Below are 12,779 nucleotides of genomic sequence, written 5' to 3'. Positions count from 1 at the left end.
AATAGCACGTATAGCCATTGTGGTTCTACTTTCAGATTGTAATATAATTCTAAAGCTAATTACTGAATTTCTGTGTTTATAGAAAATTGGAACATGTTGTAATTATATGCTATTAATAAAACTTAGATTTTGTATGAGCTTGGAAACCCAACTATTCAAACAATAAGGCTGTTTGATGCAGTTTGTTAGAACTATAGACAAATGATGAGGGAGCGATTTATGTTAATTTATAAAACAGAAAATTTTTGCTCTATTCCCGGGAAAAAAAATCTGCCAGAATGACATGGTCAGGGCAGAATCAATGAGCAAAGCCATTTTCCTATTCAGAAATCTTGCACAACAGCTATATCCAAGGCTAAAGCTTATAAGAAAGCAAGCTACAGGTAGTAATAGGAATAAACTAATACAGCCTGCGGTGTCGGCAATTTTTAAGTTCAGCATGAAAGTCCAGATTGAGGTCAAAGGAGATGGGAAAGACTGAGAGAAGTGGACACAGCAGACTTCGTCCTGGATGGTGGCTTCCTCAGTCCTCCCTGGCTCTCGGGCATAAGAGATCAGTGGGTCTCAAACCAGACTGTGAATTAAATCACCAGGAGGGCCTTTAAAAAACAGCAAAGCCTGGAGGCCACCATAAGCCAACCAAATAAGAATCCACTGGAGTGGAGCGAGGGCATAAAGTGATTCTCCTGTGCATCAGCCAAGAGAATTGGTGCTCTGTGGGGAGACCTTGCACGGATACCACGTATTGCATTCCTAGCCTTTGTGCCTGCTCACCCTCCACCCATCCCATCTACCTTTGAGAATTTTACCTGGAAAACAGAATGTGTTGCACTTCTGGATGTGGGGAACTGCACTCCTGTCTTCCCCTCCCCCCATGCCCATCTTCGTCTCTAGAAATACCTTTTGGGGCTTATCAGCATGCAGTGCCCACAGACACACCCTCACACTGAGGGAAACTGAGATGAGAGAGGGTAACTAGTCTAGGGCAGGAGGCTTCTGAATGCTTTTACAGTTATATTTCTACAGTTGGGATCCACAAGGCTGCTTTCCTCCTCCTTTTCCAATTAGCTACTCCCAAGGCCAGATTTTCTTTCCGTATATTAGTCAGTATTTCAGGAGACCCCATGGGGTCTCTGTCCTTTCCAAGATACTGGTCCTCAAACCATGCCCCTCAGAACAGGGTGTTTTGTGAACTAGATGGAGGGGTTTCATAACTAAAATTGTGGCTCTCTTTCCTTAAGTGGCAGAGAAAAGTAAGTTAATGGATAGAATTTCCTCAACATTAGGATTGTCTTCCCCCAAAAAAAGTCTTAAATCCTTCTTGCCTGTTACTGCCTGTCTATTCTAGAGTTAACTAAAAGATGTATCTGATTTTTCACCAAGTTATATTTTTGCTATCTTAAATGAAATATATCACTATGTCCTGGGGTTAAGGTGCTGATTCTAGTGCACATATTTGGGAACCAATTTCCCAAAGATTTGAAAGTCCAAATCTCCCCTATTCTAGCCTAGAAGCCCCCTGTCCTAGACAAGAAGCCCCCAAGATAGCTTCCTGCTCTACAATTCTGCAGTTTTATGATCATATGGACTCTGAGGTGAGGAAGGATGTTGAAAATGTACATGGCATTGTATCCAGTGGGCTAAGGAGCCAGGAAGCTTGAAAGGACATGCTAGTGGCCAGAGGAAGGCAGTGCTGTCTTAGATGGTTCTCTCTCTCTTTCTCTCTCTCCCTTCCTTCCTCCCTCCATCTCTCTTTTTTATCCATTGTGAAGAGCTCTTCTCTGGAGGTTTTAGAGTTTGTTATACTCCCGCTGCTGGCTCTTTCTCAGGGCCTCATCTTGGCCAAAGGTGGGACAGAGTAATTTCTCCCTCTTGTTTATGCATTTTCAGTGATTAGCCTACTACCTCCCATCATTCCAAGTCAGTTTAGTAAGCGTTAGCCCTTGTTGTGAATGCTTAACACCTGTATTTCACTGAATTCCAGTCATGGCCATGAGAGACTTTAAAACCAAGCGAACAACAGCAAGCGAGCGAACCTGCATAGCAACAACAGTTTTATGGCTATAAAACAGTGATAGCACCGCCATCCAGGCTCATTTCCCAGGGTAGCCAAACCAAACCAAACTCCTTGCCACTGAGTGGATTCTGACTCATAGCGACCCTATAGAACAGAGTAGAACTGCCCCATAGGGTTTCCAAGGCCGTAAATCTTTACGGAAGCAGACTGCCACATCTTTCTCCCCTGGAGCAGCTGGTGGGTTTAACCACTGCACCATCAGGGCTCCTTCCCAGGGCAGCAGAGGCCCATTATTCTGGTTTTGTGCCCTTTGCCTCTCCTTATAAATCTGAAGTACTGTCCTCATTACCAAGGTCTTCTCTGATCTCAGCCAGGTCAGGTTTGAGGCAGAGATGAGGGCTTCTACAGGGAAATGCCCTATGGAAGCATTTAGCAAAGTTTTCACCCCTTCTGAGACAAGCCATCTCAGATTTTTTCTAGTAAAAACAATATGTGCCTATTGGAAACTAGAGCTAGTACAATTAGCAGCGAATCTTATCCTTCAGTCGTCTCCTAGAACAGACTGCTTAACATTTCATTTTGAAAATTTATGCCTGATTATTCTTTCTTTTTATCAATTTTACAGAGACATGCGAGAAATGAAAAACCTTTTAAGCAAACTCAGGGAAACTATGCCTTTACCATTGAAAAATCAAGGTGAGTCCTGTCATTTCTTTCTGAGGCAGAAGATGTTTTCAACATGGTAACCTTGGGACTTGTTTCTGGAGAAATTAAAGCAAACTTTTTACACATGCAATGGAAGGAATTGCGTATACATTTGTCTCTCCTCAAGAAGATGGTGTAGAGAATGGAGTCTCTCAGGTGAGTGCAATTTTGTTCCCCAATTTACAGAAAGCTGAAGCACACAGAGGTTAAATAACTTGACCAAGGTCACATAGATTATAAGTGAATCTAGGCAATCTGTCACCAGAGCTATCTGGAATATAGGAGTATATATTCTAACACAGAAATGGAAAGGGAATATTCACTAGAATGTAAATTTCATGAAGGAAGGGCTTCTGTATGCTTTGGTTAATTATAGCATCTCCACTACCTAGAACAATGCCTGGAACATAGTAGAATAACACCTGGCATAAACAGTAAATGTTCGTTAAATCTGCATTCAACTTTGCAGACCCAGGGAGAAGATGAGTACAAATGACTAATAGGCACTTTCACTAAGCATACATAGCCAGAGCAGCCATCAGTAAAGCATCAAATTCCGACAGTGGTACAGATATGCTGGGGAAAGAGTTTTTGAAGGTAAGCAAAAAACTCTTAAGGAGCCCTGGTGGTACAATGGTTAAGCGCTGGGCTGCTGACCAAAATGTCGGTGGTTTAAACCATAATAATTACCTGGGGAATCTTCTTATATTGTAAATTCTGGTTCAGTATATCTGGGGTGGAAATGCAAATTCTCAGCAGGGGGTCAAACTAAAATGAACAGGTTTAAAGCCCTAGTTCGAACCCACCAGCACTCCATGGGAGAAAAAACCTGGCAATCTGCTCCCATAAAGATTACAGCCTAGGAAACCTTAAGGGGCAGTTCTGCTCTGTCACACTGGGTAACTGTGAGTCAGAATTGACTCGATGGCACCAACAACAAGAAGCTCTTGTTTCCTCTGAGCAGAGCCTGGGTGGGAAGGGAGTACAGGGTCTGCTTGCCTCTGAGCGAGGAGCGGGGGCACCTTTTTGGCTCAGGGAACAGCATGACAGAAGGCAGAGAGATGAAAGTGAAAACATCAGACAGACAGGCCACAGAGTAGTGCAGCCTGACCTGCATGGAGCGAGGGTGGGGGTGTCAGGAAATAAGAGGCAGGGGATGCTTCAAGTCAGGTGGCTTGAAGCACCCCTTGAAGGGCCTGGTCACTGGGGCTAATTGGCTTAAGCTATGGGTGTAGCACGCTGGGTACCTTGGAAGTGTTTTAAGAAAGTAGCAACATGTTGGCTTGATGAGAGATCATGCTGACGACAGCATGGAAGGATGTTGCTAGAAAATAAGCATGGTGGTTAGGACCAGGGGCTTTGGATTAAGGCTAGCCTTACTTGGGTTTGAATGCTGGCTCTGCCATTTACCTACACTGTGTCCTGGAACAAGTCGTTTAACTTCGGGAAACTTCAATTTCCTCATTTCTAAAAAAGGAGATAATAGCGAAACTTACTTCAGAAGGTTGTTGTGAGGATCAAATGAAGCAACGCATGTCATACGCCTAGTACAACACCTTATAGAGAGCAAACACTCAACAGATGCTTTAGTGTTGTTATTATTATCTTTATTATTATCTTTGTTGTTATTGTTATCATTATTTACCAGCTGGCCCACCCAGTCTAGCTCAGAGAGTCCTGAACCATCATCAGTTAGAACAATCCCTGCTATCACTCACTCTGGAGCATACTGTGTGTGGTGCCTGTGGGAGACTGATCTTAAGCCTGCGGTTCAGAGCATCGGCCCCTGGGACTTTGGATTTGGGGCTCATATCTGAGGCTGTCCTCAGCTCCTTAATATGGTTGGCAAGTCTTCCCTCATCAACAGCACAGGGTCCTCTCACTCTACCTCACGTTCAGCTGCTCAGGTGGATGACTGCCCAGGGTTCCCCAATCTCAATTTCATGGGTGCCATGTATCCTATGTTTTATATCAAACCATCCTAAACATTCCTTTACATTTAGTGAAAATTTATCTAGACATTTTTGAATTATGAGTTAACAGAAAAACAGAAATTTCATTTTATTTCCCTAGATCATTTTTGCAATCATAAAAGGTGTAATATAAATATTTTCTATAAAATTGTATTAGTTTTATAAACAAAAAATAATTAGAATTTTAAACAAATGTTTAAAATATAACAATAATTATTAAAGATTGATACTGTGAGTGAAAAGGATATAGTCATTCAAATAAATGATACCCAGGACTTGAATCCTGGATCCATTTAGGGAAGAAAAGGGAAAAATCTAGGAGATGCAAGGGCTTTTTCAGGAGAAAGTGGAACAGTAGGCTTTTAAAATAACTAATAAATTGAGGTGAAGAATTGTGGGAAATTCAGGTCTCTTCTTTGTGGGAGTGGAGGTGTAAACCCTTAGTATGTGAAGATACATCTCTGTTCTCTTCATGTTTAATATACACTCCCAGCAAGATATTGCTATGAGCTGTCCAGTAGATAAAGTGGGATGCGAGTCTGGACCAGAGTGTCCAGAGAAGGCCTGAGGGCAGGAAAGGAGGTTTCTTGGAGTCCCTCTGGGAAAATTTTTTTTAAAATATGCATCATATGATACCATTTTAATGAACAATCAACCAGATTCCTCTCTCTGTGATAAACCATAATACGGCTTCCTCTTGACCTTCCTGGAATTCTTTTCAGGTGATGTATCATCCAGCTCTAGATTAATGTATGCAGGAAATAATGTGGGTGAAATGTGGAAAAAAATTATTCCAGTTCTTTTCTGTAGGACCTTAGTGTCAAAACATTATTCTGAGGGAAAACCATTACAGAAAGCCATCTGTTTTGTTTCTGGCTTTCGATTTCCTTTCTCTTTTTATTCCATTTACATATATGTTTAAAGCAGAGAAAAAAAAGAGAAAAGTACCACTCTTGGTCACCTTTTTCCCTACTTCAAACCTGAGGCATAACTAAGGCATGGCAAGTAGGGCACGTGCCCTGGGCACCCATTGAGGAGGGGTGCTAATGAGCAGTTTCTATTCGCCATTGCAGTTTCCATCACCAGCCGTGAGACCTCATTCAGCAATTTAAAACTAATTGCCATAGGTGCTATTTTTTGTAGACAGGCCCCGCAAACGTCAAAAATGGTATGAAAACCATATGAAAATCCTGTCAGGCAAGTGCCAGGGTGTCTATCATAAAAACACTGAGATTCCCGTTTTCCAGGCTCCATCGTAGTTCTCAGCTCAGAAATTGTTCTGTTTATCTTAGTGTTTAAAGATGTAATCATATTTTCCCCTCTTCCTACCACAATCAAAACCTGACTCAATAATAGTTTGGTTAAATTGATTTTCAGTGGGAAAATGTAGGAATTTTCATGGCTAGTGATTATACTTTCATTTTAGACACAACCTATTCTTTACCATCCTTCTAGTTTAACACTGGACAGAAAGAGGGGCACCAAAGAGGAGTGAGCCACCCATGTTCTGCTGCAGCTCCACAGCAGGCTCCAGACAACCATCCAGGTCTTCTGGCTCTCAGCCCGCTATCCTTCCCGCTGCTCCTGTCCTACATTCTGGGTCAATGGCAGTGCTGCAGGGAACTTCATTAATTATGAGAGTCTTGCTGTGTCAAATGGATTACAAACGGAACTACCTGTGGAGAGCCTGCAAGGTTTCTGACAAAGGGTAAAAGGAGATTGGGAAGTGAAGGACAAGTATCTTCTAAATGCACATTGTTATCAAACAAATCGGTAGAAATAAATGAAGCCTGAAAGACAGTTTCACCTTTTCCTAATACCTGAGTTAATAAATGCTGTGGGGTGCATTGGTACATTCATTCTTGCTTAGAATTTGGTTATTGATACCATGCATTAGAATCGGTCTGGAAGTGGATCAGTCAGGAGCTAGATCTTTCTAGAGTGGTTCTGTAAAAACGGCGTGGCAGGGGCACCTGACCTCTAACTTCACAAGGGCAGAGAAGAATCATTATAAGCATCAATAGCCCAACGCTGATTCCTATGAGGTGGAGATCAGACATACCTCCACCCTCCAAACTTTCTACCAGTTCTGACACCAACCGTCCCTCCCACGGCACTCTCTGCTTCTCTGCTGGGTTCGACAATCCGTTGGAATCCACACAGAGCTCATAGGCCATACTCACAGTTATGGGGTTTATTAGGGAAGTAACAGGTTACAATTCAGGATCAGGAATGACTCAGGATACATTTTTTCATTCAGGACAGCTTCTTCTCAGCCATGCCTGCAGGCTGGCCTCTCTGGCCCTCAGCTTCTTAGCCCCTCAGCATCTCAGCTTCTCCTTTTCCCCACTTGGGCAAGTGTTACTAAGCTCTTCAGCTCCACTGATAAGTGCCCAGAGGCACCCAACTCAGGTAGCAAGCTTCCTGCCTGAAAGCACTCAGGTTTCTCACTCCATAGGCTGGGAAGCCCAACTCGCTGTCTCCTACTGGTCTCCTGGTTCTGTGGCCTCTACTGCTGCCATTTCTCTGCCACTGCTTCTCTCTGTCTCTGGTGTCACAACTTTCTCTGTCTCCTGGGTCTAGGAGGTCTCAGCACAGGCTTCCCAGGTCCAAAGGATGCTCTCCACTCCTAGCTCTTCTTTCTTGGTAATAGTGAGGTCCCCCACTTACTGTCTCTGGTATGGCTCTTTTGAAGCCCAGCAGGATGGCAAAACTGACCAATCCCCTCATTAGGGTTCCATACACCTTATTTACATGGTCCCACTCCCACAAAGGTACCATGAACCTTATTTGCATTGTTAGCAACAGTCCATGGTATATTCAACATTCTTTGCCAACACCATAATTCAAATGCATCAATTCTTTTTTGGTCTTCCTTATCCAATCCCCTTGGTGGACCACAAGCACCTTATTTGCATAGTCCCACCCAGTCACTTTGTCGGAATTACAAGACCATGATGAGAAAGGCCATATAAAAGCAATCCACCACACCGCAGGTTCTGTCTTGAGGACTGTCCTCACTCCAGACTAAACTGGGCCTAAGAACAGTTTCCCCAGATTCATATCCTCTGATCCACTCTAATCTGGAACCCATATCCAGAACTGACCTGGCCATGTTAGGGAGAAAAAAACTTCTCGGGTGCCTGGCTGAAGAACATCCTCTATCTTGGAGGTGACCATACAGGTCCTTCCCCCAGAACCTCATATAAAGATTTCCTGTGCTTTTGGCTGTTATCTGAATGTTACTCTGGGCAGTTTTATGGGTAGCTCAATAGCCTTTGTAATCTCTTCCACCTTTTGTCTGATATTCAGTGTGACAGATACAATCCCTGTCTCTCCTCCAATCTACTCCACACATTAGTAATCATGCATTAACTTAATATGTTACTCTGATTATGTTGAGCCCCTACTCACAAATGCTAAATGACTGCTCATTGTCCACTGAAGGAGGAACAGACTTCTCACTCCAGCATCCGTTGTCCCCATCATCATCCAACATGTAAGATCACCTATACCATGCCAACCTCTGTGTCAGGTGCTACAGATGTCTCTTCCTCCAAGAGGCTCTATAACTCAATAGGGAAGAGTTAGAGTAGAATCACCTGCGAAGCTGTTTCAAATGATGTATGCCTCCCCTTGCAGAGCTTCTGATGGAGCCTTCAGGGTAGGATATGTGCATCCTGGAAACAATCAACACATACACACATTATTGGAAATACAAAGTAATTAGTACTTAGACTATAATAACACCATAATAACACAGATTGCTATAAAGGCATAATGAATTCTCACCTAATCCAGGGTTGGGTTGAGAATGTGGGGTGTCTTAGGCTGGGTTCTCTAGAGAAGAAAACTAGTGAAGCGTGTGTGTGTGTGTGTGTGTGTGTGTGTGTGTAGAGAGAGAGAGAGACAGAAATTTGTCTCAAGGAAATGGCTCATACAGTTGTAGAGACTGGCCAAGTCCCAAGTTCATGCGTCAGGTGTCAGGCTGGATGCTTCTGACTCACATAGCTGCAGGGGCTGACGAACCCAAGATCAACTGGTAAGAAGGCAGGCCGCTGGCTCACAGACTGCTGGAGGTCGGTGAATCCCAAAATTGGCAGGCAGTACGGCAGGCCTCTGGCTCAAGTCCCAAGAACTGGAGGTCAGATGATGACAAGCTGAATGCAGGATCCTGAGCAAGCAAAACCCAGCGAGCTTTGCCAGAACATCCATATGTAATGGATGCAGTCCACACCCCCAAGGAAACTCCCTTTATAACTGTTTAGCTGATCATATCAGATCACATCATGGAGGTGATTACATTATATCACAAAATGTAGGATAACTACACCATTACCTAACTGCAAAACCACTGAGATCATGGCCCAGCCAAGCTGTTACATAGACTTAACTATCACAGGAGGTTATTGTTGTTGTTGTTAGGTGCTGTCAAGTTGGATCCAACTCATACTGACCCTATGTACAAAAAAATGAAACACTGCCCAGTTCTGCACCATCCTCACAATCATTTTTATGTTTGAGCCCATTGTTGCAGCCACTGTATCAATCCATCTTGTTGCGGGTCTTCTTTTTCGCTAGCTCTCTACTTTTCCAAGCACGATGTCCTTTTCCAGGTACTGGTCCCTCTGGGTAACATGTCCAAAGTACATGAGATGAAGTCTTGTCATCCTCCCTTATAAGAAGCATTCTGGCTGTACTTCTATCAAGACAGATTTGTACATTCTTCTGACAGTCCATGGTATATTCAATATTCTTTGCCAACACCATAATTCAAATGCATCAATTCTTTTTTGGTGTTTCTTATTCATTGTCCAGCTTTCACAGGCATATGAAGCAACTGAAAAATACCATGGTTTGGGTCAGGCACATGTTAGTTCTCAAGATGATATTTTGCTTTTAACACTTTAAAGAGGTCTTTTCATCAGATTTGCCCAATGCAATATGTGGTTTGATTTCTTGACTGCTGCTTTCATGGACATTGATTGTGGATCCAAATGAAATCCTGACAACTTCAATATCTTCTTAATTTATCATGATGTTGCTTATTGGTCCAGTTGTGAGGATTTTTGTTTTCTTTATATTGAGGGTGTAATCCATACTGAAGGCTGTAGTCTTTGATCTTTATCAGTAAATGCTTCAAGACCTCTTCACTTTCAGCAATCAAGATTGTGTCATCTGTATATCACAGGTTGTTAAGGAGCCTTTCTCCAATCCTGATGCCATGTTCTTCTTCTTCATATAGTCCAGCTTCTCGGATTATTTGCTTAGCATACAGATTAAATAAGTATGGTGAAAGGATACAACCCTGCCTCACGCTCTTCCCAATCCCAAACCACGTGGTATCCCCTTTTTCTGTTCAAACGACTGCCCTCTTGATCTATGTACAGGTTCCACATGAGCACAATTAAGTGCTCTGGAATTCCCATTCTTCACAATGTTATCCATAATTTGTTAGGATCCACGAATTGTTAGGTTTGAGGCAAAAGAACAGTTTACAAGGGGGTTGAAGAAGAAATCCAGAAGAGCATTATGAAACAAATCAAATAAAAAAGTTGCAAGGAAAGAATGGCTAATGGTGCAGAGAGGTTAAGCTATGTAAAAACTGAAAGCATCTACAAAATGTAGCAACAAAGAAGTCACTGGTGATGTTGACAAGAGCAGCTTACTTAGAATTTTTGGCCTGGAAACCTGATTAAGGAAGGTTGAGGAGTAAGCGAGAGGTGAAGAACTGAGACGAGTAACAGTTGCTGTGGAGTCGACTCTAACTCATGGCAATTCCATGAGGTGTCAGAGTAGAACTGTACTCCAAAGGGTTTTCAGTGGCTGATTTTTCTGAAGTAGATCACCAGACCTTTATCCCAAGGAGTGTCTGGGTGAATTTGAACCTTCTGGTTAGCTACCAAGTGCTTTAACCATTTGCACCACATGTGGACTCCAAACAGCTGGGGCAGCAAGTGTTAATTACTCTTTCTAAAGGAGTAGACTATACTTTCTAGAAGTTTGTCCCTGGGAGAGCGCACTAGCTAGAAGTGAACCTAGGATCAAAGCAGTCCTCTTTAGGAGGAGAAAGATGTGAACCTATTTATAAGTTGAGGAGGTCATTGACGGGATGACACTGTGTATGTTAGTGGAGAATGAGATTCAGAGACACGGCAGAATTGCTTACAGAGTAATGGGAAGACAGAGTTGGAAGTCAATTATGTGCCATGTGCTATACAATTGTTTGTATAAGGGATTGGTAGCATGAGGGAAAGCAGAAACCTGGGGCAGTCAGAGAAGACTGGCGGGCTAGGGGATGCTTAAGCCCACTATTGAAGGAAGGATTAGCATTGATTTAAGGAGGAAGGACTTTTCTGAAAGAAAAAATGGACTACATAAAAGCAGGGAGGCAAGAGAAGGTATAGACACGTTTGGGGACTTCTAAGTAGTTTTATTTTCTGCTATCCCTTCCTTCATATACCCTCATTCCAATCAGACTATACTGTTTGTTGGATCCAGCTCAGGTTGCCTTTAATCACTTCCATATCTTTGTTCCTTCCATTCAGAACTCCCATCCCCCTTCACCAAATGTCCAAGTTCTCCTCATGCCTCGCAGCCCAGCACAAATACCAAAGCCTCCATGAATCTTCCACTAGTGTCTTCTTCCTTCTCCTCCATATGGGAGTAATCTTGCCCCCTGAGAATTCTCATGGCACTGTATTTTTATCTCTCTTATGGAATTTCTAATGAAGTCTTGTAATCACTCAAGGAAAGATCCTTGAGGGACCATCTTTGTCTTAAGACCCCTCTTGGTTTTACACCCAGCACTCGACACAGGGCCTTGCGCTGAGAAGGACTTCAGTTAGTTCGGTGGTTCTCAAAGTGTGATTCCAGGACCAACAGCACCAGCACCTGGGAACTTATGAGAAATACAAATTATCTGGCCCTACCCCAGACCTACTGATTCAGAAACTCTGGAGGTGGAGCCAGCAACCTGTGCTTTAACAAGCCCACGGATGATGCTGCTGTACCTGATATTTGAAAACACTGGATTAACTGAAGGTCTCTTTCTCTCTTTTTCTGAGAACAGAAATTTGTAACTGCACTTCCATTTTAAGCATGGATCTTGACTATGTCTGAGAACATAGCTTTAAACTCAAACACTCAATTTTTTAATTTGAAAACTTCTCATTTTCAAGTCCCTTTTTCTCAACATATCATCTATGTAAGCAATCTTTTATTAGCAAAAGACATTTGAGTAACAGGGAAATGATATCATTCTGCCTTAGAGGACCCCAGTGTCCCTGGCTTCAGTGGCATTAGAGTGACAAAAACACTGAATGACTGAAGTTTGACTTTACTAATAGCTGAATTTCCTACAATCTATTTTTTCTTTCATTTCCTCCTATGCTTTCCTTCCTGTCCTCCTGTCTTAGTCATCTAGTGCTGCTACAACAGAAATACCACAAGTGGATGGCTTTAGCAAAGAGAAATGTATTTCTTCACAGTAAAGTAGGCTAAAAGTCCAAATTCAAGGCATCAGCTCCAGGGGAAGGCTTTCTGTCTCTGTCAGCCTTCTTCTCATCAGTGTTCCCCCAAACTAGGAGCTTCTCCACACAGGGACCCCAGGTCCAAAGGACGCGCTCTGCTCCTGGCACTGCTTTCTTGGTGTTATGAGGTCCTCCTGTTTCTCTGCTCACTTCTCTCTTTTATATCTTAAGAGATTGCCTCAGGACACAATATCTTGTAAATTGAGTCCTGCCTCACTAACACAACTGCCGCCCATCCTCCCTCATTAACATTGTAGAGGCAAGATTTACAACATATAGGAAAATCACACAGTACTGGGAATCATGGCCCAGCCAAATTGATACACACATTTTGGGGGGGACATAATTCAATCCATGACACCTTCTCTTTCCTATTTCGCATTTTCACATTTAAACTCTTTTTAACATCCCAGATTATAGTTCTCTGTGGTTATGCCCTTTAGAGAGAAGATGTTATAAAATTATCAATTAATAAGCCACATTCAAACAAACATTTTCAATAAAAACCAAACATTTGCCAACAAGTCCAAGTGGATTAGCCCAGAATGAATT

At 42.6% G+C, this 12,779-nt stretch overlaps 1 protein-coding gene across 2 annotated transcripts in view; it reads left to right on the top strand.

The window, feature by feature from the left end:
• Nucleotides 1–12,779, top strand: part of RGS7BP (regulator of G protein signaling 7 binding protein) — a 140,102-nt gene that overhangs the window by 117,703 nt on the left and 9,620 nt on the right. The window contains exon 5 of one of the 2 annotated variants that reach the window (XM_004374549.2): nt 2,643–2,713. In XM_004374549.2, coding sequence (XP_004374606.1) covers nt 2,643–2,713 — 71 coding nt within the window. Of the gene's footprint in view, nt 1–2,642; nt 2,718–12,779 lie in introns of those variants that run through there. The other variant, XM_004374550.1, reaches the window with a different exon arrangement.

The sequence above is a fragment of the Trichechus manatus genome, unplaced genomic scaffold (assembly GCF_000243295.1).
Source record: "Trichechus manatus latirostris isolate Lorelei unplaced genomic scaffold, TriManLat1.0 scaffold00029, whole genome shotgun sequence".
In the NCBI taxonomy this organism is placed as follows: domain Eukaryota; kingdom Metazoa; phylum Chordata; class Mammalia; order Sirenia; family Trichechidae; genus Trichechus; species Trichechus manatus.
Note: the sequence above shows the minus strand (reverse complement) of the source record. Positions and strands in the feature narration are given on the sequence as shown.